Source organism: Adiantum capillus-veneris, chromosome 30 (assembly GCF_014529385.1).
Source record: "Adiantum capillus-veneris isolate H3 chromosome 30, ASM1452938v2, whole genome shotgun sequence".
Classification (NCBI taxonomy): domain Eukaryota; kingdom Viridiplantae; phylum Streptophyta; class Polypodiopsida; order Polypodiales; family Pteridaceae; genus Adiantum; species Adiantum capillus-veneris.
Window position 1 is genome coordinate 95,392,494 of NC_140960.1, and position 25,669 is coordinate 95,418,162.

Here is a 25,669-nt window from a genome sequence, read left to right on the forward strand (position 1 = left end):
GTATCAAGGATGAAACTGCACGTTTAGAAATCAATCAACATGAACTCTATACATTCATGGAAAATTTCCAGAATGAGGTTGTGCAACAATTGTCTTTGTGCTTCAAAGAACACAAGGACCAAGTTGAAGCCTTGAAAGCACATGTAATAGGTTTGGGGTTTGAGATTAGGACCTTTAAAGAATACAAGGAGCAAGTCGAAGCTCTAAAAGTGCATGTAGCAGATTTAGGGTCTGAGATGAAGAACTTAAAAATTGCAATTAATCGCTTGAATGCCATCGATAGGAGACTTAGTCGTGTTGTCATGCCTAACGCACAGGGGGGTGTTGTTGCATCCTATCCTAAAATGTAATGTTTTTTGAACTATCCTATCCTAAAATGTAATGTTTTTTGAACTAACGATGTAGCAAAACTTCAAATTATCATTGTAGTAACTCTCTCTCTCTCTCTCTCTCTCTCTCTCTCTCTCTCTCTCTCACATGAACACATGCCCTGTGAAAACAGGTGTGTGTGATGTAGCAAAACTTCAATTTATCATTGTAGTAACTCTCTCTCTCTCTCTCTCTCTCTCTCTCTCTCTCTCTCTCACCCCCCCCCCCCCCCCCCCCACACACACACACACAACTTTTCATGCATGTGTTCATGTGAGAGAGAGAGAGAAGAGGAGAGAGAGAGAGAGAGAGAGAGAGGGAAAACATAAAAAGATATAGGGAGGGGTAGAAAGACAAAGGGACCAGGTAGCAAGATGGGGAGGAAAGAAGATATGGAATGAAATGTAATTCGTGCCATATCTCCTATTTAAAAGACACAAATTTATTGACAACCTTTTGGTTGGTGTTAAACCGGTCACCTTAAGTGATTACTTTTTAAAACTTTACATTTACCACAGATGGTGTCCGGACCACGGATTTTGTCCCCAAGACACACACATCGAGCTAGATTGTGCAACATTTCTCGAAAAGCTAGGCGAGAAATAGCACGGGCTAGGGCCCAACAATCTTTGCAGCGGATCCCATTGGGTATTTTAGGAGATTGTGTGAATATCATGCATCTAAGGCATGGTGGTTAACAAATGGATGCAATGGCTATGCATGTTGAAAATTGTACTACAAATTCTCAAAGCACTAGACCTTTTAGAAGTACCTTCCGTTATTGGAGTTGCCAACAATTGGGAGGGACAACAACATCCTTGCATTGTTTTTGAAGAAGGAGGATTCTCTAAAATTGAGCATCACTGTCTATCTATTTGTTGCATTTATCCAAATGCAACAATCTTGAAGTATGACTCTATGCTTGCCCTCTACCATGGAAAATGCTTGGTCCACAACCTGGGTGGCTTAAATTTTGTGGTGCATGTGCTTGGAAGGTTGAAGGTAGGTCTATACGCACATTTATAGGTAAGTATTGTTGCTTATCAGGAAAAGTCAAATTACTTCCTTTGAGTGATCCGCCAATGGAGCTCAAAGAATTGATGCAAGGTGCTACTACCAAGAGCAAAAAATTTCTAAAACACATCAGAGCATATAATAATGTATTGGCTTTTCCTTCTTTGGGTGCTCATGTTGATGAGAAACTTACGCGAGGGAGAGGTGTGTGCACATTTAAAGTTCACGGTGCCATCTACCATAATATTGGGCCCATGACACCTTGCGAAAGAGTGGATCAGATCCCTCACTTTGCACAATTGTACTTTTTTGACACAGAGAATGAGCTCAACAATAGATTGCATCATGTGCCAGATTTAGATAGAGATTCCTTGCATAGTTTGCAGGCTATGATGCATCGTATTAACCCATATGCAAATGCCTTTCGGTTTGCTGCTACAACAATGGGGAATGAAGAAATCCCAAACATGAAGATGGTAATTACTGAAAAGCGTACAAATGGTTGGCAATATTTAGCCCCACGTGGATCTGAGGTTGCAGCAATTATGCCTTGGCAAGGAGATGAGAGCACCATCGGCCATCGTGATATTGTATTGCAGTATTGTGATGGGGGGCTTAAAAGGATCTCCAACCTACATCGATCATATATGCCAGTACTATATGTTCTATTATTTCCTAATGGAGAGGATGGGTGGCATCCATATATACCGCAAACTCCCAATGAGCAGCAATTTGTTACACAAAAACAATACTACACTTTTAGGTTGAAGATTAGGAGTGACCACAAAATGCCTTTTACGTGGAGGACGATTGTTGCAGCAGTACATTGTTGATGCCTACAGTACTATGGAGGAGTCAAGGTTATTATGGTTTAGAAACAATCAGAGATCAATTCGTGCAGAAGTGTATCAAGGCCTTGCAGACATGGTTGCTTCCAGTGACAATGCGCATGGGGTCATGGGTGTTAATGTTGGAAGAAGAATTGTATTGCCTTCATCTTTTGTGGGGGGACCTCGGTACATGCAGCAACTCTATCAAGATTCCATGGCAATTGTACGTAAGAGAGGAAAGCCTGATCTATTCATAACTTTCACATGCAACCCAAAGTGGAAGGAAATACAAGATGCGTTATTGCCAGGACAGACTGCTTCTGATCGTCCTAACTTGACTACACGTGTCTTTTATCATAAATTCAAAGATTTGATGGACTTGATTCTTAAAAGGGCTATCTTTGGAAAGGTTGTTGGACATGTTTGTGTGATAGAATTTCAAAAGAGAGGTCTTCCCCATGCTCATATCTTATTGATTCTTGCATCCGAATATAAGCCGACAGAGATGTGGCATTACGATAGAATGGTTTGTGCTGAGGTTCCAGATAAAAATTTATTTCCTGATTTGTATGATGTTGTGAGTCATTGCACTGTTCATGGTCGATGTGGCACATTGGATCCAAATGCTCCATGCATGGTGGATCGAAGATGTAGATTCAAATACCCACGTGAGTTTTGTGAATCTACTTCTGTTGATGGTGACAGATATCCAAGGTATATGCGGTGAGATGATGGTCAATATGTGGTTCAAAAGCAAGAGAGACTTGATAACAGATGGATTGTTCCCTATAATCCATTGTTGTCTCTAAGATATAAAGCTCACATCAATGTAGAGATATGCTCAACCATATCAGCGGTGAAGTATCTCTATAAGTATGTGTACAAAGGACATGATAGGGCCACAGTTGTGCTCCAAGATGGAGAAGGTGTTCTTGATGAAATCAAGAGTTATTTAGATGCACGCTATGTATCCGCATCGGAGGCAATTTGGAGAATTTTTGGATTCTCATTGCATGAGGAAAAGCCTGTTATATTGCGTTTGCAAGTGCATCTCCCGCAACAGAATATGGTTGCTTTTGGAGACTCTACTGACATATCCAATTTGGTGAATAATGCTGATAATAGGAAGACAACACTTACAGAGTGGTTTGTAGCGAATCAACAATATCCAAAAGCAAATGATTTATTATATATAGATTTTCCCTCCGAATGGGTTTGGAACCCCACTAATAAAGTGTGGTCACATAGGCAAAGAGGTGATACCATCGGGAGAATGTACAATGTTGTTCCCAATGCTGGCGATCTTTATTATTTGCGTATGCTACTTACAATATGCAAGGGTTGTAAATCATTTGAGGAGCTTCGCACTTTCAATGGACAAACATATGCCACTTTCAAGGAAGCTTGCAGTGCCAGAGGTTTGCTACAAAATGATGATGAATGGTTTATGTGTTTGCAAGAGGCATCATGTACAAGTACCGGCTTGCAATTACGACAACTATTTGTTGTGATCTTGGTATTTTGTTTGGCTCATGTCCAGGTACATTGTGGCACCGATTCTCCTTGGAGCTTTCTGAGGATTATGTCTATGATTTGCATGAATGTACAAGTGATGAGGGTGTATGTCATGAGATAGCTAAGAATCAAGCATTATGTAACTTAGAGTCTCTGCTTCAATCATATGGGAAACGACTTTGTGACTACTCTGGGATGCCCGAAGTAGACCGTTCTGTATTATCTGGATGTGGGAGTGGTTTGATAGCAGAAGAGAGGATGTTCAATGCAAACGAGCAAATGACTTTAGCCATTCATATGGAACTTGAATTGTGGACAAAGAGCTGCTTATAATGAAATCATGCAAGCAGTTGACTCATCAAATGGGATAGTTTTTTTCTTGGATGGACCCGGTGGGACTGGGAAGACTTATCTCTATAATGCACTACTTTGTCGTGTACGTGGTCAACAGAATGTCTCTTTAGCATGTGCATCCTCGGGAATTGCAGCTTTACTCCTTAGCAATGGACGTACAGCACGTTTGAGATTTACGATACCAATAGAAGTGCATTCTGAATCAACATGCAACATCAAAGTAAATAGTCAGCTTGCAGAGCTTTTGAGATTAGCATCATTGATCATCTGGGATGAGGCTCCCATGGTCCATCGTTATGCTTTTGAGGCCTTGGACATGACATTGAGAGATGTTATGCAAAGCGATGCATTGTTTGGGGGAAAGGTGTTTCTCCTTGGGGGTGATTTTAGACAAATTTTGCCAGTTGTACCCAAAGGAAGTCGAGCAGATATTGTTGATGCCTCTTTGTGCCGATCTTATGTATGGAAACATGTGAAGACTCTAAAGCTAATAGAGAATATGCGTGTACTTCATTGTTCCAATGACTTGGTTGAGAGAGACTTTGCAAAATGGGTACTAGACATTGGCAATGGGAATGTATGTCATGGGGATTTACTTGATATTGTAGCATTTCCAAGTAGTATGATACTCGAAGATAACAATGTTCAAGGCCTACTTCACAGTATATATGGTGACTTACAAAATGTCAAAAGACATGCAAGCTTCTTTAGAGACAGAGGTATTCTTGCACCACGCAACAAGGATGTTTCCATTATCAATGACTTGGCTATGTGTAAAATGAGAGGACTTGACAAAAAATACTTGAGTGCAGATTCTCTTTGTACATCAGATTGTAATGGTGGGTTATATCCGATAAAGTTTTTAAACTCATTGGACCTTGGTGGTGGCTTCCCACCACACTGCTTGCACTTGAAAGAGAATGATCCAATCATGCTCCTTCGCAACCTGGATCCAAGGCGTGGTTTATGCAATGGGACAAGATTGATATGTAAGCATTTTTATCAAAGGGTCATCGAGGCGGAAGTAATCACATGTTCTCGTGTTGGAGACAATGTGTTCATACCAAGGATCGACTTTATCATAGGGGGTTCTCAAGGATTACCTTTTGAAATGAAGCGCAGACAATTTCCTGTGAGACTTGCATTTGGAATGACCATCAACAAGGCACAAGGTCAAACACTTGGATTCTTAGGTTTATACCTTGCTACACCTGTTTTTACTCATGACCAGCTCTATGTAGCAATGTCTCGTGTGCGTTCTTCTACTGCCATAAAGATTTTGATAGATGGTAGTCAAACATCGATAGCAAATTCAAATGCAAATCCAATGGCTTGCAGCCCAAACATTGTCTACAAAGAAGTGCTAGAGGTCAAAAATGTTTAAGGTATCATACTATCTTTCATCCATGCATTATTCTTTGTCATTAAATTTTTGTTAAATGAAGTTTTATATTAATCCTACTTTTTTTTATTGTTTATAGATGGCCAGCCGATCTATAATCAAATACACAATGGATAGGGTATCTGAATATATTCGAGGTAATTTGTTGAAACTTTCCAAAAAATGAGCCTCACTTTAAAGTTTGAATGATTAAAGCATACTAACCATGTTGTATGAAGCATAGATCCACTTTTTTGGAGGGGACCCATACCTGCAAATGATGTTGTCCATATCTTAGAAGACTTTGATGTCATAAGGTATGGCTTTGAATTATTATTATTTATGTCTTGCAATAAGTTTGGATTTTTCTTAACATACTTTTCCTTCTTTGCAGAAAACACTATTATCCGGCCCATCTATTGGTAGGTCTATATGAGTCCACGTGCTATTTAGGACTCATAGGATACTATCATGTTGCCTTAGAGCTAGCCGAGGCAGCAGGACGCGATCATGTCTCTCTTAGAGAGATAGGGTATCAACGACCCATAAATGCACTACCTTCCTTTGGATTTGAAGCAGAGAATTGGAAAGTGAGAATGTATGTTGTCGATGATACTTGTTAACCCTCACGGCTCACGGACTCGCTATCACCTACAACGGACGTTGTATTATTTACTTTGTAGAGTGAGGTACCGTGCTTGTCGGTCCAATAGGAAAAGGGTAAGAGTGATCGCCGATGAGAGGCGCACTCTAATTGGAACATTCAAGGGATTAGTTGGCTAAGCATGGGCGCCCAAGTGTGAATGGGGCGAGCTCATATAAAAGTCAACTAAACCTAAAATTCATTTATTCTCTCATTTGTGCAATTGAAGAGTGCTCTTGCTCCATCTCCATCTTCTCCTTCTTCTTCCTCTCCTTGTGTGTGTGTGTGTGTATGTGTGTGTGTGTGAGAGAGAGAGGGAGTGAGAGAGGGAGAGAGAGAGAGAGAGAGAGAGAGAGAGCTTGTGAGTGCGATCGAGCATTACGAAGGCACGACGGCGGCGAAGCAATTGAGCGCGGCATGACTGCAGCTTCTTCTTCATCGTGGCGAGGAATCCACCACGAAGGCGAGCGTGGAGCCGTGAGTGACACACCCTTTGCTCTCTCTTGAGCTTACTAGTTTAGGCTAGTTGTGTGCTTGGAGCCATTTGTGGCTCGCACACGGTGTATGGTAAGTCCCTTGCATTGACACGTGCGACACACGCGCACATTTTTGGCGCCACTGTCGGAGAATCGCCCTCCACCAAGCTTGAGAGGCACTCTATGCTTCTTATGTGAGTGTTTTTGTTAGGAAAGAAGAGGAGAAGAAGTCAATTCTTGCAAGCTTTCATTTCATGTATAATCTTTGTTTTTTGTCAATGCCTAGTTGCACATAATCTTTTGCACAATTAGTAGTTAGAATGTTAGTATTGAATGAATGTTTTGTTTCAATTTCTAGTTACACAGTTAGTAGACAGCTTGATTTCTTTCAATTTCTATCTTTACACAGTTTTTTTATTTGCACAGTTAGTAGTTAGTGTGTTAGTTAGTGAATGAGTAAGTAGTTACTTGTAGTGGGTAACTTCATAGTTCACTGTCAGTTAGTAATTAGAGAAGAGAAGAGTAGTTAGTTGTTGTAGGTAACTTCACAATTCACTGTCAATTAGTAATTAGCAGAGGTGTTAGTTGTAGAAGAGTTAGAAGAGAAGTTTAAGTTAGTGGGTGTGTGTGTCCCAAAAAAGACCATTGAAAAATTAGTGGTGTGTGTGTCCCAAAAAAAATACCATTGAAAAGTTAGGAGAGGTGGAAGGTTAGTGGGTGGGTGGCCCAAGGCCATTGAAACCGCGCAGCGCAGCGCGACGACCGACCGACAAAAAATAAAATAAAAAATAAAAACTTTTAAAAAAAAACTTTTAAAAAAAAAAAAACGAAAAAGTAAAGCGCGAGTGCGGTCAGCATGGTCCACTCATTCCTCCAAGGCCAAAAAATAAAATATTTTTTTTTAAAATAAAAAAAATCTGAAAATTAAAGGGTGAGTGTGGTCTACTCCCTCAAGCCCAAAGAACTCACCCTTTGGACTTACTAATTTTAGTCCTCTCCCCACTAGGAAAAGACTAATTTTAGGATTCCGAGGGTTGTACGTAACCGAATCGGACGCTGTAAAGCACGACGCATTCCTCTAGCCAAGACGCTCATTTTGAGCTATCGCACACCATATTTTGTGGTTCGGTTAAAAAAGGGACAAATTTATATTAAAAATTTGGGTTTTGTAAACACGCTAAAAACTAGGTGAGCGGCCTTCACGGGCACTCACCAACACCTCTAGTGTGTCGAGGTCATATGCACCTACGCTTTGGTCGTGTGCTAGAGGACGATCACATTGAGAGTGTCTCCATTTACGCAAACACTCATTATTCCTCTACCTTAGGCTCTAGGCCCTCAGCAGGAACTCAAGGTAGTACCACTCAGGACCCGCATATAGCGTCTAGTGACTCTTCTTCTGACTACGACGTCATGGAGGGTTATCCAATGCTTAATCCTAATAGCTCAAGCGAAGACATGCATGCCATGGGTCCACGGTCCGGGCCGAGCGTGCTTAACCGCTTGAAGGAAACCTTTAGTAGAGCCACTCGCTCCGAACATGAGGCTAATGATGTAAAAGAGGGGGGTGGGGAAGTAAATTCTCCATTCGTGACCAACACGGACCCTATGCCCTTAGAGAGTGTGCACGTAAATACTCCATTCACTGCACCCCCTCACTTTTCAGAGCAATTTCCCTCCAAGGTTATATTACCTGATGGTAGAAGCCTTGCCGAAGTACAAGAAGTTGAGTGGTATATCATTGCGGCTAGGGAAACAGAAATCGAGAGCTTACGCAAGGCGGAGCAACGAAGAGAGCTAAAAGCAAAAGCTCCTATGTCGATATCATTGCTAGGAGAGCGATCCAGTGCTCCTGAATTAGCGACCACTAAGGGTCAACCTATAGAGAGCCATATTGCATCTAGTTCAAAAGACACCCCTAGCACCTCAATCCTAGATGGAGCGTTCTTAAATAAGAACTGGGAGTACGAACTACAAACAGAAACTCTAACCGACCTATACACAGGTCACACCTATCACGTGGGTTGGTTAGATGTCCTACAATCCACAACGGGTGCTACTAGTGTGGAGGATCAACAACAAAGGGTTTGTGAGGTCATCCATAGGGTTATTGAGTTAGAGAGACGGAACAAGGGGATCCATATGCCTTCAACGGGTCTCATGAGATTCTTGGATACAGGGAAGGCTAAACAACCGACCTTATCGCAAATGGCGACTCCCTCGGTAAGTCCGATGGATCCTCCATATGTGGTTTCGCCAGGGGTCTCAATGCAATCTGAGCCCACAAGTGATAGCTTTACCTTTCCAAGTCTAGCTCATCTTTCCCTTGATGACACCACGGCTACCATGCCTACCCCAATGATGGGCATGCCGAGAAACACGCCATGGACTTCATTTGTTAGTAAAGTGCCGCTACATGGTAGCTCAACTCCTGCAATAGTACCTACAAGTGTGTACCAATTGTATACACCTATGGGTCCACGTACTCATGTAGTTCCTACCCCTTCCATTGTTTCAACAACATATGCTCCACAACCACAACACCCAAGCTCCTATTACCATGGGACCATACCGGCTAGCATTAGCATGTCACATCCGACGTCTGCTATGCCTAGAGCCACACATATGAACTTTGGGCCGCCACATGGCACAACACCGTACCAAACATGGAACCCAAGGGCTTCCTATATGCCAAGCCCAATGCCAATACCTACTCCACATGTAGTCTCTGGAGCGCCTTCACCCATGATGCCTGCTCACTTAGGTGACTCGGCAACATTTGCTCAAGGTATCGGACGATTTATTGCTGAGAATATGTGTAACACGCCTGATAGAGAGCCTAGAAGTAAGGCAGTACAAATAGCCAAGCTCACACAAAAATTTAGTGGAGACGGGGATGTGCGAAAGCATATCGAAGTGTTTGAACAGATATGTGATTCTCTAGGAGAACACAATGACTTGCACAAGAGTAATGCTTTAAGCCTAACCTTAAGTGGGAAGGCAGGGGATTGGTATAGAACCCTAAGGGTGGAAGAAAAAACGATTTACCCTACTCTTAGGAGACTATTTTTGAAAGAATACATACGAGAGGGAGTGCTTTGGGGTGTAGCCTCTCAGCTCTAGAAAGCCAAACGAGAGGAAGGAGTGTCAGTGAGAGACTTTATTAGTCGCTTGAAGCATTTGAATTATTGTTGTAATCCAAATGAGCGCTTCAATAATAATCAATTGCTTGATAGATTCATTAGAGGATTACGACATGAGGATATCTACAATGGCCTAGTCATTAGAGGTATCACCACTTGGGAAGCAGTCACCACCAACGCTATCCAATTGGAGGATAATTTAATGATTCAAGGAGAAAGAGTGTTTGTTGAGCCTAAATCTTTTAGCTCGCAAGCATCGGGGCATCAACCAATGACCCTAAAGCCTATTGCTAAGGAGCCAAAGATATCTGAGATGACTTTAGCAGATCTCACCAAGGCTATTCAAGAGAGTCTTAAAGACAATCGTGCTCCGCAAAACAATCACATGTATCCAAGAAGGGAGCAGCAATGGTGCTCAGTATGCTATGGTCCGCATAGTACCAGTGAATGCCCTACTTTTAGAGTGAAATTCAATGGGAATGGCAATGTCTGTGGGAGGTATGGTCATCAAGCTAAGGATTGCATAGTATTTAAGCGTGCGATGGCCAATAGACCAACCTTTGCCTGGACAGACACACCTAGAGTGCCTGCATTGATGCCGGCCTCACCTCTTGAACAAACGTCACAACACATGGTCCCTAGGGCCCAAAATGTTGTTCAAACAACACCCTTACCACCTCCAATGCTAGGACCGCAACCACCACATTCGAGAATCACTTCTGTGAATCAAGTGGGTTGTGAGTCATCTATTTCTTGTTTGGAAGGTTGTGAGGAAGATATAGACCCTAATATTTCCTATGGGATGTATGCGCTTGAAGAAAGTCCACAATACTACATGGAGGACTATTGGGGACAAGTCAAACCTGTCTATCAGGTAGCTGCTCTTGCTGCAAGAGGCCAAAATATCAATTACACTACCAAGAGACCACCTCTTCAATGCTATGAGTGTGGAGGTCCACATCATGTGGCCGAGTGTCCTATTAGGCTACAAAAGAATGCCATATTAATGCAAACCAATCAAGTGAGCACGTCTACAATGCCGATACTTATGTGTAATCGATGTGGCATAGATCATTTGATTTCCCAATGTTTGAATAATCCAAATGCGTTGAAGATCACACCATTAAACTTGATTGAGGTTACTGAGGAGCCATCACAAAGTACACCTGTGGTACCAGTGAACATACTCACACGATCGATGCTCCAAAAACAAAATTTTATTCTTGAAGAAAGAGACACAGCATCAATTGTCCAATCTCAGAAGAAGAAGAAAACACGAAGGAAGAGATCACAAAAAGCAGCAAAGTCAGACCCTAGTTCAAAGACCAACATAGGAACTGGTGACGACCCCGTATATATGAACGACGCTGAAGAGGATTCTGATTCAGGTGAAACCATAGAGACCAAAACAACCACTAGGAAAGAAACTAACAAGGAAGATTGTCATGAGCCACAATGGCCACGATCCAAGAAGAAGATAGGAACTTACCCAAACCCTACAGAGGAGATCGAGCGAGTCAAGCAATTAAGGAGTTTGGTAGAAGATACCCAAAGGGATCTAGAGCCAGCACCTAGGCAGATCGAGATTACAGACACAGTGTTCCCTACGCAACAACAACCTCACAAAGTCCATAGACCCCTAGCCATACCTAGTGTCATCCAAGAAGAAAGTGACTTAAAGTCATGGGAAAGTGGGCGTACTCACTTCTTGTTGGAAAGAATGTTTACAGAGGGACTACCTGACCCTATCGAAGAAATGGAGATCCCATCTTCCCCACGTCAAGGGACTGAAGCCCAAAAGGTGCCGTTAAATATTGCCAAATTGATGGATTTCATGGCTTCCGAAGTTAGAACCACCATCATGTCCAAACTATATGGAGACCCTGAGCTATTCTTAGCTCTTCGAGCTTTCCTCAATGGAGAACTGAAGGTCGGGCTACCACAATTTGCACAGATGGATGGAGCTAGGGAGACGCCAATAGAGGAGGAACACTTAAATCCACAACCCAACCTAGATGAGAACCCTATTGTAGAAATACCTCTTAACAAGTTGGGACAATACTTTGAGGGAGATGAATCCAATGCAACCATACCAATCACTACCAAGGGATTAACTGTGAAGGGAATCCTTGATGGTGGCGCTGGGGTTAGCATTGTGACTAAAAACTGATGGGAAACTATGGGAAAACCTCCCCTTGGAACCACAACCATAGTAGTAAAGATGGCCAATGGGTCTACTGTTAAACCTATTGGGATGCTAGAAGATCTCAAGATCAAGGTATTTGGACATAAAATAAGAGTTACCTTCATTGTTATGGATTTCTCCAAGCACACTATGGCATCTGAGATGATCTTAGGACGTCCTTTCATGAGGGAAGCAAAAATGGTGGATGACTGGTCTAAAAACCATGTCTACTTGCAGTTCCAAGACTCTGTTATTCGAGTAGATCTTGTAACTGGTCGAGCACATCCTCTAGGAAACAGGTTTATAATTGATCATAGATCTGACACCACAGTTCACTCGGCCACATTGCAGTATTGTTACACGTGTAAAGCTGACACTGATGTTGGGGAAGATTCTCCTTATATGGATGTACTACCTGGGATGACTGAGTCGGACAATGTGGATTGGGTCCACCTAGCAGCAACCATAGACACTTGGGGAAACAGGGGGACGACCTGGGTAACACCTGAGGGGGATGAAATGCCACCACTCGTACCCTTAAATATGCTACAAGCAATGCATATAGCTTCTGACAAGACTCATCCTAATATAACGAAGAAAATATACAAGTGGGTCCCTAAATCTTCCTTAACGACCATAGCTAGTGCTAAAAAATAGAAGCCTTATAAGGAAAGTCCCACTCGCTCCAAGAAAAGTAAGAAAATGTTGCGATGGATTCCTAAAAACTATTGGAAGCCCAAGGCTACTATGAAGGGAATGATCAAATATGGGTGCCAAACGTAAATTGTGCTCTTACCGGTCACCTGACCCATGTGAGTCCAATCCTGTAGCTTCAAAACAAATTAACGATCGCGGAAAGAAAAAAATCACGGAATGCTACATACCCGTTCCAGAGCTAGTTTGGGTACCAAAGAAAGAACGATTTGTTCCATCTAGCTCAGGAACAGGGAAGTCAAATGAAGCATCATGCTCTTCATGTAGTTCTTATACGGAAATAGAAGCTTCAACACAATCTTCACCCACCATTGTACATATCCATACAAATAAGAAAGAGTTTGCACCTCCCGTTGCAAGTTCACCACCTACAAAAACGTTGCAAATAAAATCATGGGAGAGTACCTTACCACCCTTGCAACTAGATGAAACGCATAGGGAGGTCGAGAACTATTGGTTAAAGCCTTTACCCATAACAACTTGGAGCAATTGGTTTCAAAAGGTGACGACATCATTCCAAACGGTATGATCTACCCAAGGAAGGGGGGAGTGTTTGCTGATAGTCATCATTCACTTACTCCCCTCTCAACCTTTCTCTCTGAATTCTTAATCTCCAATCTTAGGGAATGTATATATAAAGCCTTATACTCACAAAAAAGAAAAAAAAAAAAGAGCAAGAGCAATTAGCAAACGAGTATGCACAATAAAAGTCATAACATTGACCAGACCTACACATTCACATCCGGTACACTGAAATAGAAACCAAGGTCATCAAACACCTTTGATCCTCATCACTCAAGTGATGGAGGGTAGGTAAGATTAGTACAATGGGAGTGTTTCTGTTTTAGAGTTGAGTGATTAGCAAAGTTCCTTTTTCCCACTGATGTGCCTCCTAGAGGTACTCTTTGTGTTTCCTCGTGTGTACAGGAACGTGTTACTGTTGTTAGGATCTGGACCTTCATGGAATCTTTATCTTGATCCACTTTTCAAATCGAGGGGGCGATCATCAAACAAACAGGTGTTTCTTGTCCATTAGCATTGCCCCTTATCTCTTTTGCATCTATGTTTGTCTGCTTTAATTGTGATTGGTAGCATTATATTCACCGCATTTGCTTAGTATCAAACATTTAATTCAATGCAATTTTTTGTCATAATCACTTGTCTAGGTTTAAAAAGCAAGCAGTCTGACTAAGCTAGTTTGACCAAGCTAGGCGTTAGAGATCTTCTCTTAATACCATGGGGAATGCCTTCCTAATAATCAATGGCTACTTAGGTTCTTAATCCGATTTAGGCAGCATTGTGTGAAATGTACTAGGGCTTAGTTCCTATTGACCTTTAGCTTAAGTATTATAAAGAGAGTTTACTAGTGTGATGAGCATGGGGAGGGTAACAGTGTTATATGACCCCCCAAAGTTACAAAATTAAAATGCTAAAAACGAACAAACAAAAAATCAAAGTGCCACAATGTAAAATCTGAAGCTGGAAGAGAAATCTTAGCTTGATTTGGTACTTCACTCACATGTATCGCCTATGGTACCAGAGCCCTAGAGGTTCCCAGTGTGGGCACTTTTCCTTGAAAAGCAAAAAACCCAAGGCATACAAAATAAGCACACACATCGAAATTGAATCATTGTGAAAAGACTTGGGGGGGTCAAAGAAAAGGAAATAAGCTAGGCGATGATTTCATGAGAAATTCCTTTTATCGTAGCTTAACTACAAGGTCTTCTAGGTATAGCCTCTAGTCAGCCCTCGAACATGAAATACTTGGCTCTCGCGATTAAACAACTTAATTGACCAGAGAAAATCAAGAAGCTTACCCATGGTATTAATAGTCGATCTCTAGTACCTTTCAACCGTTAAATTAGCGACCCCAGATTGTTTACTTTATACCTTTACAGCTATTTATGCATTTGATTATATTGTAATTTAATGTTTATTGCTGGCAAATGGTTTAAAATTCTGTTACCAATCAATTTGTCTGCCTAAAACTGCATATGCTTTTTAATTGTATATGAGAATGCAATTACTGTGCCAATGTTGTTTGATTTTGCAGTGACTGAAGAAGGCTAAGGACATTCATCTCAAATGCTCTTCCACCTCGACGAACGCGCCACAACTCAATAGCTTCCGAGGACGGAATCTACATCAGGAAGGGGGGCATGTTAACCCTCACGGCTCACGGACACCCTATCACCTACGACGGACGTTGTATTATTTACTTGGTAGAGTCAGGTACCGGGCTTGTCGGTCCAATAGGAAAAGGGTAAGAGTAATCGCCAATGAGAGGCGCACTCTAACTGGAACATTCAAGGGATTAGTTGGCTAAGCATGGGCGCCCAAGTGTGAGTGGGGCGAGCTCATATAAAAGTCAACTAAACCTAAAGTTCATTTATTTTCTCATTTGTGCAATTGAAGAGTGCTCTTGCTCCATCTCCATCTTCTCCTTCTTCTTCCTCTCCTTGTGTGTGTGTGTGTGTGTGTGTGTGTGTGTGTGTGAGAGAGAGAGATTGTGAGTGCGATCGAGCATTACAAAGGCACGACGGCGGCGAAGCAGTTGAGTGCGGCACGACTGCAGCTTCTTCTTCATCGCGGCGAGGAATCCACCACGAAGGTGAGCGTAGAGCGGTGAGTGACACACCCTTTGCTCTCTCTTGAGCTTACTAGTTTAGGTTAGTTGTGTGCTTGGAGCCATTTGTGGCTCGCACACGGTGTATGGCAAGTCCTTTGCATTGACACGTGCGACACACGCGCACAATACTCCAAGGCGGCTTGGACAAAGTGTGCGACACATTGGGCCCTGGGTGTTACGGGTGCGAACCCGTGTCCATCGCAAGCTTCACTTTAAGTCTAAATAATGCCTTCTACAATGGGCTTGGTTTGGTGGTGATCTCTTTTTGGGTTTGGGACTCCTCTCTTATCAAGAAGCTTCTTTTTTGCAACAGAACTATTGGCTCCTATTTGGAATGAAAACCATGTTGCACTCTTTGTGCGTGTGTGTGTCATTAATTTAATTTGTGTCATAATAAGAGCGAACGAGACCCGCTGATAGGCAGGTCGCGCAAGCTAGTAGTAGGTAAGGAGTTCCCCATAGTTCAGTGAAGACCCCTCCCCAAGACTTCGCACATGTATTAACTTTGTTTTGTTTTCGGAGTCGGGAGGAGCAAGCCCGGCCCCTCCCCAAGACTTCGCACATGTATTAACTGTGCAGTGTGGACCAGGCACGTGGAATCTATACTTTGAAGTTTGTCCCATCTAGGCCTAGGTATGATCTCAGCCTTTTCTGCAGGCCATGGGTCACATCGCCTGGGCTGTCGAGCCCGCCAATGCCGCCATTTACATCGAGTCTACGCATCTCGCTGCATTAGCGGCGCACCATTTCAAAGTGGTATTCGTCTTGGAGGGGCCGGGAGGGCCTTGATGATCTGCAGCACAGACAGTAGTCTACATGGAGCATTCTCAAGGGACTGATGGCAATGATCGGCCTTGTGTTTTGGTCACCAACGATGACGGTATCCATGCACCTGGATTGAGAGCTTTGGTGAGTGCCTTGGTCGACAGCGGCGCATGCCAGGTCTTTGTCTGTGCTCCTGTCCGGTAAGCTTTTCACGCTGGATGTTCTTCTTTTCTAGTTAAATGTATACTCAATACATGCATGTGCATGCTCAAGATGTGCATGAGTCACCAAAATGAAGCTCTCAGGGGACATGTGGGCTTGTGTGTGTATGTGCATGCGTGCCCACACGCACTGTAGAGACACCAAACATAGACAAAAACAAGAAAACTAAACAATACGGTGAGTGATTTGTGTTGACGTTTTCACAGTCATTAATTCATGCGTGTGCGTGCACAAGGCCAAACACAGATGTGGGACATAGACACAAACATGAGCACATAAACAGATGCGTGCATCCCAGTAAGGGCTTTGTGCTGCAAAATTTTTGTTGCCCGTGTAATAAGGCTGAACAACATTAAAGCTACTTGAATAACGCTGAACAACATTAAACCTACTTTGCAGGGATCAATCCGGTGTTAGTCATTCACTCACAATTCATGAAAATCTGGTAGCTAGGTCCATCGAAATCAAAGGAGCCATTGCTTATGCAGTCTCTGGTTAGTATCCACCTTCCTGTCCTGTGTGTGTGTGTGTGTGTGTTTCCCCTTTTTATGGTTCGGTGATTTGCTATAAGCATCACATCTTAATTTAATATTCAGGAACACCTGCTGATTGTGTCTCTCTCAGCTTGTCTGGAGTTCTCTTCCCTCCAATAAAACCTTCTCTAGTAAGGATTTTCTATCCTATGCACATCCAACATGGTTGGTCATGTCGCAACAATATTCCTTACTGTCTGGATTTTATGGCATTAGGTTCTCAGTGGGATAAATAAGGGATGCAATTGTGGATATCATATGTGGGTAACTGGCTTCATACCTTCCATAATGTTAATTCTAATCAGAGATTTGCATTGACTGTTGAATTCTGGGCAAACTTGATTTTGGGTTATTTTGATGCTCTGGTGCAAAGGAACTTGTTCTGATCCATATGATGTGCACGTTCAGGGTGTAGCTTCTACATGGTCCTCACAGGGTATTTGGTAGTGAGAAAGGAGTGCTTGGACATGTGACACTGTGGGGCTCCATATGTAGTAATCAGAGGCCAGGTTGAGCAAACACATAAATTTTCAAAATACCCTGCTGTCCTTAAAAATGGGAAAGTCTGAAAAATGGTGAGAATTGTTAATGTGGACAAATCAGATGTCAATCAGGTGTCTGCCCAAGTCTAGGTGGTCAGTCTCCAAGAAGTACCCCCCAGTTCCTAAAAAATGAGAAAGTTTAAGGCGGCAGAGTCCACACGTGTGTGTACTATTATGTGCACGAAGAAACCACTGCTTACAAGCCCACGTGTGCCTGGTTCACAACCAAGGGCTGCATGTGCCATATAAGACCAGGAATGGAGGCATTTGTAAGGTCATCCACATCTCGTTAGTGATGAGGCATTGACCTAACTTGACTTCGTTCATCCTTTTGCTCAAACTAATAAACAGCATACATAAATGGTTGAGATTCTATTTTGAATATTCATCCATTGTTAGACCTCCTGGGCACCTTCGACACATTTGTTGTTGAGAGGGTTGTTGAAGGTTCTTATTAGTTATGTTTCTCAAGGTGTTTAATGTTGTTGGTGGTATGCCAAAACTGCAGATATTATTCAGGAACAGTAGCAGGGGCTCGTGAGGCGGTCATTTGTGGGGTGCCTGCCATTTCACTTTCACTGAATTGGTAAAATGGCCACCATAATATGTATAAATTTATGAAAACTGATCTGCTTAAGGTGTATGCTCACTTTAGTGCTGGAAATAAGCAGGAATAGAAGGGAAAGTGTTCCAAGCGACTTTGCAGCAGCTGCAGGCATTTGTCTTCCTCTAATCAAGGCAGCCCTTCGTGACCTTGATAAGGGCATTTTGTCTGCTAGTCTTTTTCTCAACATTGACATTCCAACAAGTCCTTCAAATCATAAGGTCGTGTTAAAATCGTGTTCTTGCTTGAATGTCAGGCTGGTTGCATGAGTGTGTATATTGTAGGATGGAATGTTCAAATCTCCACCTTAATTTTCATGGCACCTCACACACTATAAAGGCAAAGATATGATACATTCCAACATTTTGGTGGCACATTTATGGGTGTATGTGTGTGTGAGTGCATGTTATGGAAAGAAACAAAGGTTTTATTGAAACCTTTATATAGGGCCAATAAAACTCTCCTATAAGACAAATCCATATGGAAGCACTCTGGACATGATAAAGGTACAACAATAATAAACAGTTCCCTCAGGGGTGTGGGGCAATAGAGTAATCAATGATTAAGTAGGGAGGGGGATGGAGCTATTTTACTAATACAAGGCTTGACTAATGATCGGTCAGAAATCCGGTGTGGATTAGGATATGCCCTAGTGCATGGTTAGTAATTGTGCTGTCCTGTGCAATGGTCAATGGCATGTTTACATGCAGTGAGTGTCTACCTCTCACGGATGTCTCAATGTACTAAATTCATCATTATCAATATCCCCCCTACTGGTGAACAGAATCAAAATGTTGCAAAATCTCTACCTCACACACTCAGACAAACATGCAAACTTGAAAGAGTAAACACCTTTCACTCAGTTCCATTTGATATCGAACCATAACATTTGTAGAATCCACATCTTAGTCCCCTCGGAACTTCAGATGCAAACTATGATCCTCAAACAATCCTTTAGCCATCTCATCCAAGCCTCCCGGGCTCTTCCTATATGGCTGATCGGGTGCGGTCCTGGACATGATTGAGAGAGAAGAAGCTTGCTGTTTTTTTTTGGTTTTCTCCAAGTTTGGGTATGTGGAGGCCTTGGATCTTCGTCTACGACTTCCCCGCCTTTACCCTTGATTACCCCGACCTATCTTCACTCCAGGATGTGTAGCAATGCTGGATTGCTTTAGTTATCCCAAATGGAGTCATGTTACCGTGCTTTCCCGCAAGGAGAGCAAGCATGCGGTTGTTTGATCCAGAGGGGGAGCTACTCATTTCCGGCTTCTTCTTCAGAGAGAAGTGTTTGGACGGCAGTAGGATCTTCTTCATTCCTTTTGGAGGAGCTTTCTATGGCTGTGTTTTCTTCGAGAAGATGGAGTGGCAGATTTGCTTTGCCTTTTGCAAATGCACGTCTTTCTTGGAATTGTCGCTGGAGTTGTCTATCCCATGGGTAGCGGGTTAATGATTCAATTGCACTTTTGTACAGATTGCGGATAGTGGATAATATCTTTCCTTATTGAAGTAGGGATGTTGAAGTCCCAATTCCGGCTTTAGGTGACTCGGTTATCTGGTATGCAATAGTTCCGACGCATGTTACAATGCATGTGTCAGAGTTGGCTTTGACAGGCAAAGGGGGATACTTCTATCTTCAGATCCACTTCGTATTTGATCATCCGACTTCCATTGGATGAGGTGTAGAGGTGGAGCATGTGGTGCCAGACCGTTAGCCAACAATGACAAGGGTACGAGGAGGTTATGTTGGAGTATGGACCTTTCCTTTCTCCACGTTTTCTCCTTTCCCCAATGGTAGTGTGGCCCTACAGATTTGGTCACTTACTTGTCCTCTTGTGAGGTTGTCAGTTTCAATTGTGGGACAATTTTCGATCCTTGTCAGCTAGTCTACACCAGTTTTGGGACAGATTTTCAACCCTTTACATTCTTCAAAGAGGGGAGACAATCTTCTTGCTTCTTCCACATTTGGTTCCAAGTTCCACAGGTATATCATTATTATCATTTTTCCTTTCGGATACACCTATCCGTCTGGTGGTTCCATGTGCAGCAGACAGGATTGACAGTCTATTTGGTTGCTTTCTACAGCACCCTGTTCTTCTCTTGGAGAGCTTGGGAGGAGGATCTTCCTTTGATCTTCCTGTGTTAGCTGCTGTCTCAGTATTGATGTGTGTTTCCATTCTGATGGATGTTTGTTCCTGATTCACTGTGAGAGTGGGGTGATATTTCTCGAGTGGTGTTCCAGACAGATTAGTTACAGTTTCACTCTCAGTTCTGATGAAGTTTCTTCAGATATAGTTTGTAGATCATCATTCTATATGGTGGTTGGTGCAGTTTTTTGGTTCCTCATCATTGGACATATAGTTCCATTGGATTGTTCCCTTCTTTGGACTTCTGTGGCAGCTTGGAGTTTCTGGCATGTGGTATATGACCAGAGGTGTAGATTTTTGACTCTTTCCTCGAGGATGGAGTACTTTAGAGTCGGGAAATAATCCGGATACCATTCTTTTTGATGCCTTTTACCCTCAATTTAGATGTATACTCTTGGAGCGGTCAGTAGCAGTATCTTCTGCAGATGTTGGTTGTGCGACTTGTGAGTCGGTTGGCTTGAGAAGATTCTTCATAGAGTTGGATTTACTTTTAGTAGACAACAATATACTTTTCGAACGTCTTTTGGGAGTAGCGATTGGATGGTATACTGGCCAGGTACTATTCAACCTCGGAGTTCTGTAGCAGATATCCTCGTCCATGAAACCCTCTCTTTACAGTTGCAGATTGCTCACTCCAGCTCCTTGGATCCGTTTCTCGTCCAGGATCTGAGAGGGGGTGTTAAGAGTTCATATTCCTGTCTGGTGGTAGCTTTGGTATCTCCCATGAGTAGATTAGGGAGTGGGGGCTGTTTTGTGGCTGTGCCAGGCCAGTGTGAGGTTGTTCACTCATGTCGGGTCATGTCTAGCCATGTTTAGCTCGGGTTTTGGCTTTGTTCCATGGTCATATAGGCACAATGCAGTAGCCCTAGTCAGGGGCGCCCTCTCCTGGGCACCCCATGGGGCAGCCTGGTGTTTTCTCATGCTGGCAGCCCTGGCGTTCCTTATAGAGATCAACCAACGTTTATGCATGGATCAACCAACGTTTTTCATGCACATCAGTACAACCCCAACGTTTTTCCTTGGGTAGCACATCATGGGCAGTAGGACCAGTTCCCTAGTGTTTTTCCCCCTCATAGCTTTACCACGAAGACGACATGATCACCATGATGCAGAGCACCACAACAGAGGTGTAGGCACATGAGAGGAGGTTCATGCTCTCTACTCGAGACATGTTTACCTCTTCTCTTCGGATCGGTTCTCTTACTAGGAGGAGATCCCGCGCCTTGGTGCGACAGGAGGCTAGGGCAGCCCATGACGAGATTGTGGCAGTGGTCTCGTGTACAGGAGCAATTGGCAGTGTCAGTAGCAGTCGTAGTTGTGTGTGTCCTCGGGTCTATGCATTGGCATGTCAGTTCTATGTCGGACCACCCTTGGTCACTTGTATGAGCAGATTGTTATCAGCATGGAGAGCCTTTCTTAGATCTCTCTCTCTCTTTCTCTCTCTCTCTCTCTCTCTCTCTCATTCTCAGATGTCCTTTCTCATTCTACTTATGTGATCTCTCTTCTCCACAGGTGTGCCTTGTTCATGTGCTTGGCATTGCGAGTGTTCTAGATCGGAGTCGAGGTACCCACCGGATCAGGAGCCAGGTCTTGTCTTCATTGCATCTTTTGTTGCCACCTTTGACAAAGGCGTCACTAAATACTTGTACAAGCCAAAAGATGTCCTAAAAGCTGTCTTGTAGACATCTTCAGGAGCAATTCGGATCTGATGATAACCTCTGTTCAGATCGATTTTGCTGAAGCAAGTAGAACCTTGAAGTCTGTCTAGTATATCATCGATCCTCGGAATAGGGAATCTGTTCTCGATGGTAATTTTGTTGAGAGCTCTATAGTCAATGCACATTCTCCAAGATCTATCTTTCTTTAAAACTAGTAACACAGGCGAATAGAATGGTGAAGTACTGGGCTAAATGAGACCCTTCTCAAGAAGCTCTTTCACCTGGCTCATTATTTCTTCATTTTGGCTCGGCTAACTCAGTACGGTGGCCGGTTCGGTGGTGTACTACTTGGAATCTGTAACAAACTTGGACACTCCAAGTCGAGAATCAATCACGACAGCACCAAATAACCACTTCACAACAATTCACAATTCACAATAGATTTGCACTGGCCCAACGGAGTTCCGTGCCTAGAGATATTGGCCCCAGAAACTGGCGCCCCTTTCGGTATTTCTTTATGTATTAACTAATGTTCAAAGTACAAGAGAGCGGTTAGGGTTTCACTCTCAGACTCTGCGTTTAGATGCCCTCCAGAGTGTGTGCCCAAACCGCTTATTTAAAGTTTACAAGGGTTGCCAAAAGTAGAGCCCCAAAAGCTTCAAAATCAAAAGCTTAAAATAAAAGCAAAGGCTCTTTTTTCTCTCAAACTCACTTGAGTTTTAAAATAAAGCAAAGAATTCTCTTTCTCCTCAAATTGCATTGAGAAAAAGCATCAGCTGTCGCAACCCTAAATCAGCGCCGCAAATTACGGGATTCTGCTACGTCATCAAGTTGGCGCTTTTTCATTGTTGCCCTTTTAGGGTTAGGGTTATTGTTGGGGTTTCTGCTGTTTTTAGGGTTTTTGGCAGATTTTAGGGTTTGCAGGTTTTAGGGTTAGGATTAGGATTTTTGGCAGTTTTTAGGGTTTGCAGGTTTAAGGGTTAGGGTTTGCAGAATTAGGGTTTTCAGCAACAGTCATGGTTTCAGCTCCCGGGCAGACACGTCATCACTTTGTGACATACTCCCCTCTTGAAAGCATTGTAATCGCCCTCGATTACGCCTGCAAAACAGACAGAGGCCATAAACCGTCTTAGCGGACACTGACTGTTAGTACCTATGTACTAGGAACACACATCTAGCACATGTACCAATCGATAGTCACATCACACGACATCACAGGATATCACTAGACATCACGGGACATCACATGACATTCAACATTCATTCCGATCTTAGACCATGATTTATCGGCAATGTAGCTAGCAATCGCATCTAGGTCCAGTCTGGACCTCATCGATGTCCGATTGACTAACCCCTATTGCAACCATGTCTATTCGAGATCAATCAGACCAAAATGCTCCAATCATTTCGTCTATCAGTTCCTGCACTTAAAAGAAGTCAAGAACAAATCAATATCATAATCAGGAATTCCATTTCATAAAGTCATTCAGCAGAATACTGTCAGTTGTCAGTATCCCTGAAGCTCAAAGAGACATTAGTGACTTTAGTATTAAAATCGAGGCATCTGTTGACAAAGGAGCGGAGTAACTCCCTTCTTGTGCATTCCACTGCACCAGATCTCTGGCCAAGCTGAATTTTGGGTTCCATTTGGAGTAGACTATGCTAAACCAAGCATCGAGGTAAAGTTTCACAATCTGAGGAGTATTTGCTAGGTCCTCCTCCTCCATCCACTTCGCATCAAATGCAGGATAGTTCTTGAAGTTAACCAAGAACCGCCTTCAGACTTTACCTTTCGTCGTATCCTTATGTGCCAAAATCTGTTTAGGAACAAGGATCTCCTCGTTTTCTTCCAATTCGGGTTGCACCTCTGGCTTCCCATCATCGGGCACATCGCCTTCAAAAGGCTTCAAGAGACTCACATGAAAAACATTGGAATCCTCAAGTATTCTGGCAGCTTCAATCCAAAGGAGATATCATTCATCTTTTCCGAAAATCTGGAAAGGTCCACACTATCTCATGCTAAGCTTTCAAAAAAGCCGGTCCTTTCCCTTTTTTGTCTTTTTTGGTAGTGCCTTCCCATAATGTAAGTGCACCCAATCATTCTCCTTCAATTTCAAATTGCGTCAATGGCGATCTGCTGCCTTTTTCTGTCTTTCCTGAAATTTCTGCAAAGCCTTCCGGACCAAGTCCCTCGTGAACTGGTCGGCTTCAAAGAAAAATCTTATCTTTCGCGCTAAGGAAGAGTAGAACCTTCGTAGCAAATTCAAAAATCTCAAATGGCATCTTCCCCATCAAAGAGTCAAACGTGTTTCTGTAGGCATATTCCACCGAAGGTAAAAACCTTTCCCAAGTAGTCTTCTGATCCAAGATATAAGACTTCAATAAATCTAAAACCACTGAATTGGCAATCTCAGATTGCACGTCAGTCTGCGGGTGGAACGATGACGAGAACTGCAACAGCGTGCCTATGTTCTCCCATATTGCCTTCCAAAACAAACTTGTAAGTCTTGGGTCCCTGTCGGAGACAATGTCTCAGGCATGCCTTGTAATCTGAAGATCTGGGCAATAAACAGTCGTGCCCACGCTGTGTTCTCGGGAGATGAAATCCATTGCAATACTTTCCCAGAGGCGGGTGGGTATGGGTAAAAGGTTGTAACAATCCTTGTGCTTTATGCCTTTCAAACTTGACCTTGTGGCATACCAAGCAACTGCGCACAATCTTGTCCACATCCTTCTTGAGTCTCGGCCAAAAGAAGTATTTCTCTACCCCTTTCAAGGTGGAAGCAATGCCACGGTGACCTGTAAACGGTGGACAGTGGCATTCGGTCATAACCTTTTCCCTCAACGGTTGTGTAACGCACAACATGGTTTTCTTCATCAAGTAGCCATTCCAAATGGAATAGTCCGCTACTATGTCCCATTTCTGTATTCAAGTGAATACATTTGCAAAATCTGTTTTGTGGCGTACTGACCGACCATATCCTCGAAGTTCCTATGATGTATCGCGGAAATAGCCAAAACCAACGGTTTTCGGGGTAAAGTATCTGCCACCAATTACTTCTGTCCCTGCACATGGACAATCCGGAAGTAAAAACTGTGACAAGATGTTTGCCCACCGCATCTGCTATTTTCGATAGCTGCTTCCATGACAAGTAGCAGCATAAACTTCCATCATCTGTGAAAAACCGTAATATCGACTCCGAGTAGGGAATATCGCCACTGAATAAGAGCTTGGATAGCCACCAAAAGCTCTTTCTCACATATCTGTACTGTCAATTTCGGCTTTGAAAACAATCGGCTCTCATAAAAAATGACATTGGCCTTCTTGTAGTAAGACCGCATCTAGACTACGATCACAAGTCAAAAATTGGTCCTGTAGTCAAATTCTGTTTCAATTCCTGAAAGACAGTCACTTTTGTGGGTCTCCACGAGAAAAGGACTCCTTTTTGTGTCAAGATATGCAAAGGGGAAGCAACCTCCGCAAACTTTCGAATGAACCGCCTGTAGTACGAACACAATCCCAAGAAACTTCTAACTTCATGGACATTCTTCAAATCGGGCCAATCACGGATAGTCTCTATCTTGGCCGGATCCATTTGCACTCCTGTTGCTGAGACAATATGTCCCAAAAAGTGTATCTTTGGTAGGAAAATTTCACTTTTCTTTGCATTAATCACTAACTCGTGATCTCGTAATGCCTGAAAGACCTGAAGGAGATGATCTCTATGTTCTGCCTCATTCTTGGAGAAAACAATGATATCGTCAAAGAAAGTGCCAACAAATAGCCTGCGCTCTCGAAAAATCCTGTCCATCATCCGGTTAAATGTCTTAGGAGCATTGGTTAAGCCAAAAGGCATCACCAAAAACTCAAATAACCCTAAAGTCGTCCGAAAAGCTGTCTTGTAGACATCTCTTGGCGCGATTCTAATCTGATGATATCCATTCTTC

General features: G+C 42.9%; 4 protein-coding genes across 4 annotated transcripts in view; all 4 read left to right on the plus strand.

Annotated features, from left to right (window-relative positions):
* The first annotated feature begins 1,451 nt into the window (after positions 1–1,451).
* LOC147418439 (uncharacterized) lies at positions 1,452–4,061 on the plus strand. The gene is made up of 5 exons (XM_086507108.1): positions 1,452–1,587; positions 1,702–1,981; positions 2,154–2,927; positions 3,024–3,631; positions 3,754–4,061. Exons 1-5 carry the CDS (start codon positions 1,452–1,454, stop codon positions 4,059–4,061), a joined length of 2,106 nt encoding a protein of 701 aa, XP_086363234.1.
* A 7-nt stretch (positions 4,062–4,068) lies between these two features.
* On the plus strand, positions 4,069–5,466 carry LOC147418440 (uncharacterized). Its single transcript, XM_086507109.1, has one exon. It carries the CDS (start codon positions 4,069–4,071, stop codon positions 5,464–5,466), a length of 1,398 nt encoding a protein of 465 aa, XP_086363235.1.
* A 97-nt stretch (positions 5,467–5,563) lies between these two features.
* On the plus strand, positions 5,564–15,479 carry LOC147418441 (uncharacterized). Its single transcript, XM_086506603.1, has 4 exons — positions 5,564–5,621; positions 5,708–5,780; positions 5,858–6,075; positions 15,379–15,479. Exons 1-4 carry the CDS (start codon positions 5,564–5,566, stop codon positions 15,477–15,479), a joined length of 450 nt encoding a protein of 149 aa, XP_086362729.1.
* A 418-nt stretch (positions 15,480–15,897) lies between these two features.
* The window catches only part of LOC147418442 (uncharacterized), a 35,257-nt gene continuing 25,485 nt past the window's right edge, over positions 15,898–25,669 (plus strand). Inside the window, exons 1-6 of the mRNA XM_086506513.1 lie at positions 15,898–16,218; positions 16,640–16,734; positions 16,837–16,904; positions 16,990–17,033; positions 17,824–17,901; positions 17,987–18,140. Coding sequence (XP_086362639.1) covers positions 16,070–16,218; positions 16,640–16,734; positions 16,837–16,904; positions 16,990–17,033; positions 17,824–17,901; positions 17,987–18,140 — 588 coding nt within the window. The 5' untranslated portion in view covers positions 15,898–16,069. The remainder of the gene's footprint in view (positions 16,219–16,639; positions 16,735–16,836; positions 16,905–16,989; positions 17,034–17,823; positions 17,902–17,986; positions 18,141–25,669) is intronic.

Bases quoted from the DNA above. Each gene is read 5' to 3' on its own strand.
- LOC147418440 (XM_086507109.1), top strand. From the start codon at position 4,069: ATGCAAGCAGTTGACTCATCAAATGGGATAGTTTTTTTCTTGGATGGA.
- LOC147418441 (XM_086506603.1), top strand. From the start codon at position 5,564: ATGGCCAGCCGATCTATAATCAAATACACAATGGATAGGGTATCTGAA. The intron at 5,622-5,707 runs GTAATTTGTTGA...TATGAAGCATAG, and splicing joins GGTATCTGAATATATTCGAG to ATCCACTTTTTTGGAGGGGA. The intron at 6,076-15,378 runs ATACTTGTTAAC...CACACGCGCACA, and splicing joins GAGAATGTATGTTGTCGATG to ATACTCCAAGGCGGCTTGGA.
- LOC147418439 (XM_086507108.1), top strand. From the start codon at position 1,452: ATGGAGCTCAAAGAATTGATGCAAGGTGCTACTACCAAGAGCAAAAAA. The intron at 1,982-2,153 runs GTATTGTGATGG...TTTAGGTTGAAG, and splicing joins CATCGTGATATTGTATTGCA to ATTAGGAGTGACCACAAAAT. The intron at 3,632-3,753 runs GTTTGCTACAAA...GCTCATGTCCAG, and splicing joins GGAAGCTTGCAGTGCCAGAG to GTACATTGTGGCACCGATTC.